This window comes from Canis lupus, chromosome 3, assembly GCF_011100685.1.
Source record: "Canis lupus familiaris isolate Mischka breed German Shepherd chromosome 3, alternate assembly UU_Cfam_GSD_1.0, whole genome shotgun sequence".
Lineage (NCBI taxonomy): Eukaryota > Metazoa > Chordata > Mammalia > Carnivora > Canidae > Canis > Canis lupus.
The window spans coordinates 629,224-643,241 of NC_049224.1; the positions used below are offsets into that span (position 1 = coordinate 629,224).

General features: G+C 55.4%; 1 protein-coding gene across 1 annotated transcript in view; it reads left to right on the top strand.

Annotated features, from left to right (window-relative positions):
- EPB41L4A (erythrocyte membrane protein band 4.1 like 4A) overlaps nt 1-14,018 on the top strand; it is a 180,509-nt gene that overhangs the window by 125,563 nt on the left and 40,928 nt on the right. The window contains exon 12 of the mRNA XM_038532143.1: nt 1,257-1,372. Coding sequence (XP_038388071.1) covers nt 1,257-1,372 — 116 coding nt within the window. The remainder of the gene's footprint in view (nt 1-1,256; nt 1,373-14,018) is intronic.

Sequence of the window (14,018 nt, forward strand, 5' to 3'; positions counted from 1 at the left end):
TCCCAGCTGCCGCCTCGGGGTCCCTGGGCACACAGGACCCCATGCTGCCCATCGCTCAGGGCCTCCCTGGTGTCAGGGGTGGCGAGGACACTGCATGTCCTTCTGCCGGGACCAGGCTGAGTCAGTAGGAACCCACCTTGAGGCAGGTGAGGCGCGGGGCCCTTGGGAGAGTCTGCAGGAGCCCACGCGCTCGGGCAGAGCTGGCCTTGGACAGAGGCCACCCTGGGTTTCGGGGCCGGGCTCTCGTTGGCTGCGTCACGTGGCTTCCCCTCGCTCCCTGTTCCCGAGCGGGAACCCCTGAGGAAGAGCTGAGTGACAAGGTGGGGTTCCGAGTGTGAGCGAGGCGCATGCTGCCCAAGCTGGTAACGGAGACCACCTGGTGCAGGTCGCTCTTCTCTTTAGAGCTCACACCATTTATAATAATGGAACTTTGCTCTTTATACGGGATTTTTTGGTTTGAGATTCCAGGACAGGAGTGTTGCTATTTGGGGCCCTTCCCTACAGCCCCTAGAAACAGGCTAGACTTCAAGGGGAGGAGGGGCTGTCGGAGGCCTCCTCCCATGGCTCGTGGGCGGTCTCATGAGTCCCCGGGGGCCCCCGGAGCCCGAGCAGGAGCCGCTGCCATGTTTCCAGCATCTTCCTGCGTCTCGTGGAGGTGACTGGGAAATGGGAAGGGAGGCTGCTCACGGGAGCTCATGGGTGGGCTCTGCCCATGAGGCTCGCCTCTTCTGGGGAGAGTTGCTGATACGTACCCTGTAAGGGCGGGAAGAGGATCTGGGGCTGTGAAAAGGCCTTTCTCGTCCTTGTCCCACACGTGGCTCTTTTTGTGACGAGTCCAGCATAGGTGCGTCTTTCCTGTGAACCTCGGGGTCGTTCGTTGCTCCGGTGTCAGTGGCCGCGCTTGGGTCTTTCAGGGAGGTGCACGTGCACTGAGGCCCGGCCCCAGGGAGCTCAGGTCCTTGACACCAGGGCCCAGGTGCCCCGAGGTGCGGGCCACCAAGACACGTTGGCCCTGCGTGATGGTCGTTCGGCGGCCAGGGCACCCCATACTCTGTGCTCTCCGCCTGCTTGGATCCGGCCTGCCTGCCATGCGGGATCGCCCTTGAGTCTAAGCGGGGCCCCCGGGGCCCTTGGTCCACGCAGCACGGGAACCCCCTGCAAACCCCGTGTGAGCCCGCCGCCTCTCAGAGCCCTGCCTTGGGCCTGCGGCCACGCCCCACCTGCCTTAACGGACGTGTTGCGTTTCCCGGTGGCAGGACGGCATTGCAGAGGAGTCGAGGTCTGTGCGTGGAGCTTCCAAGGCCAGATCAGAACGTGGCGAGAAGTCGGAGCAAGACTTACCCCAAGAGGGCAGCACAGACACAGCCGGCCGGTAAGTCACAGGACAAGGTCATGGGGACGCGCGACCTGGCCAGGCGTCTCCTGCATTACAGTAGCTGCTCATGGTGACCCTGCAGGGGCCCAGGTGGTTGGCGGTCAGGGGCGGGGGGTGGCTGGGGGATCCCCGAGGGCTGCGTGGGGACCACACCTGCTTTCTGTGGAGGTTCCCTCAAATCCCAGCCGAGGCCTGTCCTCGTTCCGGGGGCCTGAGGTTGGAGCCGACGCTTGGTGGGAGCCCTGGTGACGGGACCCGGTGGGGCGTCTGTTATTGTCGCTCTTTGGTTGGGAGACACGCGTGTAGATGGCACAGCGGACTCGCACACGGGTCCTGCCCCCGCCGGGCTGCTGGGCTCTGGCCCCCGCCTCCTTCACTCCTGCTGCACTGTCAGCACCACGTGGCCCTGTCCCACTGCCGCCGACGTCCGGGGGATGCATCCCGGGCACACCATGGGTGCTCCTCGCTCCCCACGCACCGTGCAGCACTTGCTAAACGTGCGTCCGTTTCCCCGCCGCGAAGCTTCCCCGCCACGGCCTCCTGTTTATCCCGTGTCTTGGGGTGGACACGGGGTCGTTCAGGGCGGCTGCTTCTGTGAGAAGGGCACCCAACCAGGTCCAGCGCGTGTCCTGGCCCAGAGCTCACAGTTGCGGCGCGGCGTCCCTGTGCTTGGTTTCCTGCTGTTGGTCACCTCGTCTACGAGCTCTGTGCACCTTCTCTTTAGGCTTTATGTCCTCACGCGACAGTGCGGGGCCGGGGGCGCAGAGGGCCAAGCCCACTCCACGCCGAGCCTGCAGCCCGCAGCTCAGTGCCGACCCTGAGGGCCTGACCTGCGCGGCCCAGCGCCAGACACCATGTCCACGGAGCCTCGGTGCAGCCAGGGGGGCGGCCAGGGTGCTGGGCCCCGTGTCCCAGAGTGGAACAGCCCGGGCCCCAGGCTGGGTCCCCCCGTGCCCCTGAGCTGGGAGGAACTTCGACTCTCCCTGCTGGTCCTGCAGCGGCACAAACAAGACACGACGGGGCTCAGGTCACGTCCTGACACGGGCATCGTCACTGCCCCCGTGTGGCCCAGGAGGAAGCGGAGATCTTAAGGCAGTTGGTCCGGGGTCCTGTGAGAAGTAGCTGGCTTAGGATAAGAAGCCTGGCCGTGGGGCTTTAACGCCTTTATGTTGGTTTTTCTGTCTTCATCTTTGTGGATGAACCTCAGACCCCGCTCAGACCCGGTGCACGCGCTGCACTCCGCGAGGAGGCTGCAGATCTGGGCTGCCCCTGAGGGCTGAGCCACCCGAGGGGCCCGGGCCAGCGGGGCGTCAGACGCGTTCCTCCCTTCAAGCACCTTGCGCCGTTCGAGATGCGGGACTCACACGTGCTTTCCGTGCAAACCTGCTCGGGTTGCTCCTTCTCCCCGGAGCGGCTCCTACGAAGAGCTCGCCTATGAGATGCTTGTGTGTGTGAGCGTGCGGCCCTGCCCTGGAGCCCAGATACACGGAGCTGGTTAAGGACGGAGTCTTTGCTTTCGTTTCCCTCTTTCTCTCTTTACTACTTATTTTTTTTATTTTATTTATTCATGAGAGACACAGAGAGAGAGAGAGAGAGGCAGAGACCCAAGCAGAGGGAGAAGCAGGCTCCATGCAGGGAGCCCGACGTGGGACTCGATCCCAGGACCCCGGGGTCACGGCCTGGGCCCAAGGCAGGTGCTCCACCGCTGAGCCGCCTGGGCTGCCCTGCTATTTGTTTGAGAGAGAGGCTGAGTGAGCATGAGCAGGAGGGGCAGAGGGACAGGGAGGGAATCCCCAGCGGAGCACAGAGCCCGACCCCGGAGCTCGATCTCATGGCCCTGAGACCACGACCTGAGCTGGAACCGAGAGCCAGGCGCTTGACCGGCCGAGCCCCCAGGCGCCCTGTGGTTCTGGTTTATCTTGGGCAGAGAACAGCCTCGCGTGCCCCTTCCCACGGGCCCTGTGTGGTGGCCAGGCGCTCCCATGGCAGGGAGGAAGGATGTGGCTCTGGGACGGCCCGGCTGCACAAGGGCCGCCTCTCCACGTCTGGGGCCTCATAGAGTGCAGCCGAGAAGGGGCACCAGGCGCTCAGGCTATTGCGTGTCCAATGCTGACCTCACCTCAGGTCTTGATCTCAGGGTGGCAACTGTAGCCCCACGTGCTGGGCTCCACGCCGGGTGTTCAGTCTGCTTAAAGCAAACAGGTGTAGCCCAGGATGCGCCAGTCATCGCGGAGGCCTGGCTGGCTGGGGTGGAGCCTCAGCTCTTGATCTCAGGGCCCACATGGGCGCGGGGCTGACATGAAAATACACGCAGACACGCTTATTGGACGGGAAGCCAGGAGCCCTAGAACCTTTGCTGCCGAGAGGACAAGCCTGTCCCGTCCAGTCCCTCTCCTTAGCGCGGTATTATGTAGCCTCCCGGGTGTTTGTGCGTCTTTCCTGCAGAAGCGAGGATAGTGGCCGTTTACGACCCATGTTTCTCGTTGCCCGGGTGTCCTGCGTGTGCTCTAATAGCTTCTGCAGCGTTGTCAGCACCACATTGAGACCCACGCACACGTGTGTAGACAGGATGTGGTTTATGCCTTCTCCTTACTTCTCGGGGGTTTCTGCTTCTTGAAATTTCAAAGACTAGAAATAAGCAGCGTGAATGTCCTTCACGCGAGGACTCCAAGCATCCGTGCTGATTTATCATGTGTCCTTTAAGCAACAGTGTATTTGCATCATTTTCAATTTACAAAGGGATTAATGGTGTGTTTGGAAACTAGGATTTTGCTGTGTGCACGTGCCACTTTGACCATGAAGTGCGCAGAGCCTGACCTGTCCAGCCTGGGTTCCAGGGCCCCCTGGGATCCGGGCGGGACACGCCGTCTGACGATGTGACCGTCCCGGGGAGCAAGGGCCCCCACCGATGCTGCACTTGCTCACACACGGGAGGACGCGGCTGACCCGGGGATCGGTGCTGTTCAGCTTTTCCAAATCTCAGTTTTCCTCTTTCTCCTCTAATTCAACGTACTCTGCTTTGGGCCCCAGTGGGCCCCAGCCCATGGTGACCGAGTCTCAGCCGTGCGCCCTCGGAGGTCAGGGTGGGGTGCAGACTTGGAGCCGGGTACATGCAGAGGGTGCCCTGTCCCAGCCCGTCCGGCCCCGCCCAGCCCCAAGAAGCTGGGCTGGGATGTGTGAGAGGGCCTGGGCCTGTGGGACTCGGGGTCAGGCCAGCCCGGGGAGACCAGCTGCCCGGGGAGACCAGCCCCCCAGGTCCTGCCCGGTGAGGGGGGGATGCTTGAGGGAGTGGCCAGGCCTCTGGTCCCCCCAACACCCCGAAGGCCCTCCAGCCCCTCCACCTGTTCCTCCCCTTCCTCGCCCGCCCAGCAGCCCCAGGCAGCCCCACCTCAGATGCTCCCTGTTCCTGAGACTCACTCATGGGTGGCAGAGCAGGAAAGGAACCATATAGCTCTTATTATTTTTTTAATTACTTTTTACTGACCAAAGGAAAACAAAAATAATATGTTCATAAATTATGCTGCCACAGCTAATGTGATTGTCCAAATTTTTAAATGAAAATTTAAGTGACAGCTGAATTTGAGACCTAGGAAAAGTTGATTAGGGGATCCCCAGGGGGCTCAGCAGTTGAGCATCTGCCTTTAGCCCAGGGCATGACCCTGGGGTCCCGGAATCGAGTTTCGCATCGGGCTCCCTGCGTGGAGCCTGCTTCTCCCTCCACCTGGGTCTCTGCCTCTCTCTGTGTGTCTCAGGAATAAATAAAAGTTTTTTTTTTGTTTTTTTTTGTTTTTTTTTTTGCTTTTTTAGGTTGATTAGGTTTTATTGTATTTGGCAAAAATGAAGTTAAAATTTAAATAGGATTTTTTTTTTACACTAAACAGAGCGGCTGTTAATTTTCATAGATTAAATTCTAATCATGTTCCCCATAAAACAAGATTTTAGAACTACAGTTTCAGGAGTTAATAGGTGTAAATTCATACCTCCATTTACCATTCATACGTAATAAAAAATGTGTGGTAAGAAGCTTCTTTATTTTCTGTTAGTTTATAAAACAGTGTGTGAGCTGTTACCATGGAAGACATTCTTCTGTTTCTTAAGTCAAAGTAATCCAGTCTCAGTGACTACTCCCCGTAACTGGCATCTCGGTTGTCTGCGTATTTAAAATACCTTATTTTTCCTACCTCTCCATCTCCAGTGATAACCGCCCCCTAGGTAAACGCCACTGTGTTTCTACCTCCTGGACAGCAGTCCTAGGAGGAGGCCTGGGCACCCGGAGGAGGAAGCACATTCCGGAGCAGGCCCTGCAGCAGGCCGCGCCCAGAGGGGTGCACCCGGGCAGGGCAGGCCGCCAGAGCATTCCTGCAGGGCCTCGGGCCGGGAGGGGCAGGTGCAGCAGGACAGATGGACGGGAGGGAGAAGTGCAGGTTGTGCAGCCCCTTCTCCTACCACCTCCTGGCAGCACACGGGTGGGTTCTCATCAGGGTCTCGGCAGGGAGGTGGTGTGGATGGGACGCGGCTCCGATCCACAATCAGCTGAGAGGAAGGGTTGGCTGAAGCCTCTGGGGCTGGACAAACAGGGCTCGGATGGTCTGAGGAGCATTTTAGGGTCTTGACACTGTGCTGACCAGCAGAGAAATAAGTGGTTGCAGTGTGGTCCCCGAGCAACTGAGAAGCAAGGCGCTTTGGCATCCGGGGAAGATGGTATAGGCACGGGCCCCACTGGGCATCTGGGCAAGATGGTGCAGGCCTGTGCCCCACTGGGCATCCGGGGAGGATGGTGTAGGCCTGGGCCCCACTGGGCATCCAGGGAGGCCTGGGGGCGACGGCCATGACACCCGAGGGTGGTGGGCCCCCCGGGTCCACATGGACGACCCCTCTGTGCAGCCCAGGCCGCTTGTCCCTCTGCAGGAGGGCGCTCAGTGTTGCCAGACCATCCCGTATTCAGGGAAGCGTACTGCTGGGGTGTTGTTGTGAACCTTCCGGAGCGTTGCACCCCGACGATCTCACCTTAAAGGAAGGCCCGTGTACTGCGTCAGAACCTGCTGAGGCCAGACGCAGAAGGGCTGCCTCCCGGGGACCCCAGCTGACAGCTGATGGCGCTGTGCATGCCGAGCCGCTCCACCCGGGGTTTGCTCTGGGACCCCCCCACCCCCCCCCCCCCCGTAAGCATCACCGCGTGGCACCCAACACCCAGTGACTCCGGCACAACCGCTTTCCTGCCATCAGCAGGTCCACCCGGCTCTGGGCCCCATGGGGATGGTCCGCGCCTGGGGAGCCACCTGGTAACCTGAGGCCTGAAGCGGGAGACGCGGAAACGTGCCCTTGCCTAGTGACGTCCAGGCCGTGGGTGCGGCACGTGGCTCGGTGCCGCCGAGAGGTACCGTGGAGCCAGTGGTGGTTGTCGGGTCCTTCCCGCCCGCGCCGGGGACACGTGATGTCCGCAGGAGCCCGCTTGTCCGTGGCATCACAGCTGCTTTGGAAGGTTTTGGAAGCAGACGGAAGGGAAGCGGCGTGAGAGCCGCTGGTGTCAGTTGGTCGTCTCTGGGTCAGCGGAGGTCACGAAGGGAAGAAATCAGTACAGCTTCCATACTCGGGGCTTGGCAGGGAAGCACGTGGTCGGGGGGAGGAAAGGAGAATGTGTGCCCGACCTGAGGAGATCGCAGCTCCTGGTCGTGCTTGGCCGTGACCTGTAACGTCAGTCGGCATCTTCATCTTTCCTCTGCTTAGCTGTAAAATAAAGGAACTGGTTACATAAACTCTAGAGATCCCTCTTCTTCCTTTTTTATGTTTAAACTTAATCGTTTATTTTTGGGGAGAGAGAGAGAAGCGGACTCCCCGCTGAGTGTGGAGCCTGACCCAGGGCTCGATCCTGCGACCCTGAGATCGTGACCTGAGCCAGAACCGGGAGTCAGACACTTGACCCGCTGACCCCCCGCAGGCACCCCCGAGAGCCCTCTTCTTGCGAAAATTCTTTTTCTTCTTGGGATTGTCCGTCCTAGAGTTAAAGGGACCAAACATGAAAAAAAAAGATCTTGGAAAGCTTCCTGTGAGAATCTTGACCTTGATCGTCATTTCAGGGGCCTCACGGACGAAATACCGGCCCAGGCCACGGAATAGGTGTTTCTCGTTGGAAATAGATGACGTTTTGATGTGAGACTTTTACATACAAAAGCTCTTTGAAACTCAAGTTCGAATGAAATTCTTACCGACAAACTGAACGAAATTCGCTGCAACGAGCGTGGCGTTAACACGGTTTTTCAGGCTCTTCTTGAAGTCAGAGTTGAGCAGATGACTCTGGATTGTCCCTGCTGCATAGGTCGCGGACTCGGGCTGGGCAAGGAGGGGCCTGCGGACAGGCGGGTGCACGGTGGTCCTGGCTGCCGGCCCCGGAGCGTGACCAAGGGTTGGTCCCCTCCCGAGGCTGCTTGTCACTCCGGAGTCGGCGCTGTGACCTGGCTCCCCCCGCGCCGTGCTTTGCCGTCACAGCTCCTGAGGCTCTGCCTCGATCTCACAAAGCTTAGGTAGATTTTTCTGCTTTTTCACCCCCATTTCTTTACGGACGGACAGAGGTTCTGGGGCGTCTGCCAACTGCTTGGGGTGTTCTCAGGTGGATCTACTGAGTGGACGGCGTCGGAAGGTCTCACACACTCATTTTATGATCGGATTCGCAACCCACAGTGCTTTCTGTGTCGGCGTCTTCTTGGGGCCCGGGGGGACCCAGGGTTGGTTTCTGTCCCCTGCTCTCCTTGCTTATCAGCCCAGCGTGAGACGCGGTGGGTGTCCCTGGAGCTCAGGGCCATTTGCTTGGCGTGGGAGAGGGGGTGAGGCAAGGGGAAAAGGCCCAGCTCTCAGGCAGCAGCTGCCCTGCTGGGCCCTCGGACACCGCGGGCCTTGCCGCTTGGCCGGCCCGGGGAACAGGGGCACCTGAGGAGCCTCCCAGTTTCCTTGCCCAGACACGCGGAACTGGAGCCCCCCGGGGAGAGCCGCCCACAGGCCCACTGTCCCGGCCCAGGCACCCGCGGGCCCAGCCCCGCACAGCGGTTTGCAGCCCAAGAGCAGAGTGGCCCTGGGGGGACGGGCCCGGAGTCCTGGTCTGAGAGCTCCCGCCGCGTCCCGAGGACCAGGCCAATGTGAGCAGCTGCCGTCCTCGCCCCGGAGCAGCGATAGCATCGCTTTCTCGGTGACCCCATGAGCAAGGTGGGGGTATTCCCGTTTGACTTGTGGGGACACGGATGCCCCGAAACCAATCGTATCCAGGGCGACACAGGCCAGGAAGTGGTGCCAGGCTGCGAGCCCGCGTGTTTGGTGCAGAGGGGAAGTGGGCAGACAAGAGGCGGGAGGCCTGGAGCTGCTCGAGGTACATCCGCAGCCCTTCCTGCTGTTTGGGTGCAGCCTCACCAGGGCTCTGGGGTCCGTACACGTCCCTGGAGGCCCGCAGAGCAGCAGCCGGTCACACCATTGTTTGTTAGGAAAGAAAGTGGGTAAGTTCCTTGGGACGGGCGCGTTAGGCCGCAAAGGCGGGGATGGCGGAGGCAGAGTGTGCCAGGAGGGGCGTCTGGCCATCCTCCAGCTGGGGACGAGCGACCACGGCACCCCTCCTCCGGGCACCCCGCTCTCTTCTGCCCAGAAGCTGGGGCGTATTTTCATTCCATAGAGGGTCCTGAATGCGCAGCACGTACGGTTACATGTCCCCTAAGAAGCCAGTGCGCTCATGCTTCCCCTGCACGTTCAGCATTCCACGCACAGCTGCCGGAATTAGAAAAGCAAGATGAGAGGCCTGTGGTATATGAGATAGCGTAGCTTCACTGAGTTACCATAAATGGTGTTTTTCCCCTTTCCGTTTATAAGAATTTTTTAGATAAAATCTTTTTTAAAAGGGGGAGGAAGGGACGCCCTTCCTGTGGCTCAGTGGTTGAGCATCTGCCATCAGCTCAGGGCGTGACCCCGGGGTCCTGGGATTGAGTGCCGCATCGGGCTCCCCACAGGGAGCCTGCTTCTCCCTCTGCCTGTGTCTCTGCCTCTCTCTCTGTGTCTCTTGAATATATAAATAAAATCTTAAAAAAAAAAGAATTTATTGAGCCCCTGTTTGGCGTAAGAAACATGTCCTCATTTGGTCCTCATTTCCATTTATTCCTAAAACCTAAGTGACCAGAGCACTAAAGGTGTAGGAGCATCTTCTGTGATTCACAGGAAGCCCCTCGTAGGCACCTGAGCGTAGGTGTGGAGGTGACTTTGGGGAAGCCCCAAGGGCGGGGGCTGGTTGCCAAGGGAACCACCCCTAGTTAAGGAGCTGGCGTTTTCACCCCCTGCCTCTGGGTTGAGTTCGAGGATGTCAGCAGTCACGCCAGAGTCCCAAGGCCCCACATAACCCTTGAGGACGGGGCTCTGAGGGCTAGAGAACTCATGGAGATGCAGCGAGTCGTGCTTGGTGCCCTGTGCTCATCCCTTGCCCTGCACATTTTTTCCATCTGGCCATTCTTGAGTTACATCCTTTTAGGATGAACTGGAGATTTAATAATAAGGAAGCTGTTTCTCTGAGTTCTGTGAGGCCTTCTAGCAAATTACCCTGAGGAGCAGGGGCCGCCTTGAGGACCGACCATTCACCTGTGCCATCTGACCTTCGCTCCAGGTAGAAGGTAAATGCCAGGCCACCCAGTAGTCCATCCTCTGAGAATCGAATTGCTTGTAGGTGTTGAACAAAACACGACGCGAGACCCTTTTCCATGGAGCACAGAAAAATGAATGAAACGTGGCCCCCAATCCAGGGGAAAGTCGTTGTATAAAAATAGTAAAGCAGTTATTTTGCTTTATTAAAAGCCCAGCACTGCGATAGACAGTTTCTTTTATTTATTATTATTATTATTTTATTTCCAGTAGGCTCCGGGCTCAGTGAGAAGCCTCAACTCACAACCCCAAGATCGGGAGTTGCGTGCTTCCCCCACTGAGCCAGCGAGGCGCCCCCACACTTGCTATGAATTATTTAATCTTCATATTCGCTCTATAAGTAGTTAGTGATGCCCGTGTTTTATTGATGAGAAGTCGGAAGCCCAGAGGGATTTAATAACTCGTCCAAGAGCACCCGGTGGGTAAGTGGGCAGAGGGGAGACTTCAGCGTGGGGCCTTCCAGCATGCCCCCAGACTAGAGAGGCCAACGATGTACTCGGCGTGGGCAGGGCCTGCCGGGCCATGGGGGTTGCCCAGAGGGAGCGAGGACCAGAGGAGGGTACTGGGTGCAGCTGCAAGCCCTGTGGTGCTGCTGGAGATGCAGGAGGCCGTCCGGGAGGGTGTGTGGAGGTGACAGCAGTGATGCAGTCGCTCCTCAGGGTCAGTCTCCTGAGGCGTCAGCGAGCGGAGCCCGAGCAGGCCTGCTGGCTCTTCTCTCTGCTTCCCGCTGCCCAGAAGACGTGGACCAGGATCGTCCCACTGTCGTGTGCTTAAATGATGAAAACCTCCTGAGTTAGAGGCTGGAGACAAAAGAGCTTCACCTATGAACCTTCCCTTCCCTTCCCTTCCCTGATTTATTTTAGAGAGAGCGAGAGCACGTGGGAGAGGGGAGGGGTGGAGGGAGAGGAGACGCCAAGTCCCCACGGGGTGGGCAGCCCGCCCGCACGCAGGGCTCCGGCCAGGACCCTGAGGTCACGACCTGAGTTGGAGCCAGGACGCAGATGCTCGTGACTAAGCCACCTCGCGCCCCAACGAGCCCTCCTTTTCTAAGTCGTTTCCTCATTTTGACCTTGAACGGAATTGAAGGAGGACCTGACTGTTTTGTCATCGGATAGAACATTTGAAATAATTGTAGATAATATATTGCTGCTGGACGTACGAGTCTTAGGATTTCTTTAAGGACATCGTGTTCACAACAAAATACATACGACTGTAGGTGAACAAGATTTCTCAGCCTTGAGATCTATCCAAATAAAAACAAGAATAGAATTCTTGCTCAACTGTTTGACTCAACACAGAATAATATTCCTCACTGCATATCACCAATGTTATCATTGAGAAAACAAAACTACTTCAGTCATCTCACGAAGAATCACTTTGCAAATGTCTACTTTTCACTTGTAATAATTATTTATCAGCATTACTACGCTCTTGATCTATTAATAATTGTCATGACTTAGAAGAAATTTTTAACCCCTAGAGCTTTAGGGTCATGGGAACTAAAACCTAAATTCATTTCTTTCTTTCTTTTTTTTTTTTTTTTAAACCACAGAGAGGTGAGAGAGAGTGATAAGTAAAACTTTGAGGTGTTAAACACGTATTACTCTGGGATGAATTTTTCCAAAGAGGGTGAAATCGAAATTCAAATACACGAAGAAAAGAAGAATGCCATGAAATTCTCAAATGTAAACTCATTTCTTCTATTTTTAAAGTGGGTGATTGTGTGTATCAAATTCCCATGATATATTATGGCTTCGGATACATTGAAGAGAGTCATGAAACAATTCCATTTTAAAGTGTCGTATTTACTATGTGCTGCAAATGACTTTCTTTGGCCTTATTTAAACCTTCTGTTTAAAAGTGAAGTATGCTTGACATATAGCGTCCTGTTGGTTTCGGGTGTACCTGTAGTGATCTGATATTTTTATACAGCATGAAACGTATAGAGTACATTTCATAACTGTGGTAAGTCTAGCTGCCATTTGTCACTATACAAAGTTGGAGCTATTTAAGTTTTGATTTAAAAAAAATGTTAGCTATCACCTTAGACGCATACACCGAGGCACCACAGTATTTCAGGTTCTTGTAGTGAGTACTGGGTAAAAAGCTGGAAGGACATTAAGTTAAGGCCTCTTAGATGTGAGCTTAATTATAGAAGCAGGGAAAAAAATAAGAATTTTCCCAATTGCACCTTAGCTAAATAAGCCTTTCTGAAGCAACTTTTATATACAATGATGTGTGTTTTGTATCCATCTTATGTACAATTATAATCGCAGCCAATAAAAACCCGTAAAGCAGGGGTCTAGCACAGTCCTCCGAAACAGAAGCAGCTTCAGGTCAGAGATGGAACTGTCCACCTGCCTGTTCCACGTGAGATAAGTCGTTTGGCAGAAGCCGACCAGAGAAGATGCGCTGTTTGTTGCTTTAGACCGCGTGGTGCTGTTGGAGGGGCGGGGGGATGGCAAGAAGGCCGCGGGAGGACGGAGCGTGTGCGCAGGCCTCCCCCTTGGATGCTGTCAGCTCTCTCGGTTGCAGCTGGCCGCTCACGGGGGTGTTGTCATCGGAAGGAAGACGGCGCCCCGCCGCTGCCGTGTCCAGCAGGGCTCCAGCGACACGGGCCCATCACAAGGCCTCATTCTACTCTGAGCACCCCGGGGACTGAAGAGCTGACTTGCCAGGCCCACAAGTGCCTTTCTTGCTTCTGGACCTGGCACTCTGACCCAGGAGGACGAATGTGGTGGCTGCCTCTCAGGGTACATCCCTTGGTGACTCTGCCAGAGGCCTTCGTTTCCGTCCAGCTCGTACTCTCCACTTGATTATTTTGGAAATGAGGAAATCCTAGGGATCCAGGAGAGGACAGGGTTGGGGAAGAAAAAATTGGAAGCAGACCAACCAGAGAAAGGATCTTTCATGTGTAGACGTGTTTTCCTAGCATCTTTCTCATCCACGCCCAATTCTTTCTAATCTGCCCTCCAGCTTTTTAGCAGAAAGCCCTGTTTGATCTTGCAGTTGACATGAAGCAGAATCCGTGTCTTAAAAGTCTGTATATTTATGGTAAAGAGGTAACTGCTTAAATTCCACCCTTGGGATTTTTGAATGCAGAACTCTTAAGAAAAGTGGGGATTTTGGGGCACCTGGGAGCCTGCGTGGGTTTAGCATCTGACACTTGATTTCAGCTGAGGTCACGATCTTAGAGCTGTGAAATCCAGCCCTGCATCAGGCTCCAGGCAGGCATGGAACCTGCTCAAGGTTCTCTCTCTGCCTCGGCCTCTGCCCTTCCTCCTCCTAAAAAGAACCCAAGAAACAAGAAAAAGTAAAACCACCAAACAGGGACCTGGTTGCCTGTTTTCAGTGAATGAGCTGAAGTCAGGCACTTGAGCTTCAGTGACTTAGCCATTGGATGCTGAAGAAGTCGTTTTTTCCAAATTTTGTCTTTCAAGATTCAGTTTTGTTTTACCTGATTTAATGAGTGGCTGTTCTGCCAAATTTTCCTATTTGACCATAATTTGTAAAATTAGGAAAATATTATGTCAGGACCTGTTAAACTTTGTCATTTTTTCCATAGTGCCGTAAAGTCGGTGAGACCAAGGCAGAGTGACTATGTATCATCGGCGTGACAACTAGAGCTAAGCTGCATTTCCAATTACTAGCTTTTCCTTAACTCATGAATATCTTTTTTTTTCCTGATAAATTGCACTGGGTTCGGTAATATAACCAGATTAGTTTTCCTGAAATGTAATATGTAATTGTGTTGGGAATAGTTACAATCTGTCCTGATTATTTGCCTTCAGCATCAGATCTAGGTTTTTTTTTTTTAAGTTTAGGTAAGAAAATGGGAATAAACGGCATGAAACTTAACCTAAACGTCTAGAATAGATAAGAGGGCTCTTAAAATGAATCATTTATGTATGATAATCCTGCTTTACTTACTGGCTCTTTGTCCTTTCTCTCATATAACCGAGTAAGACACTGTCGCTTG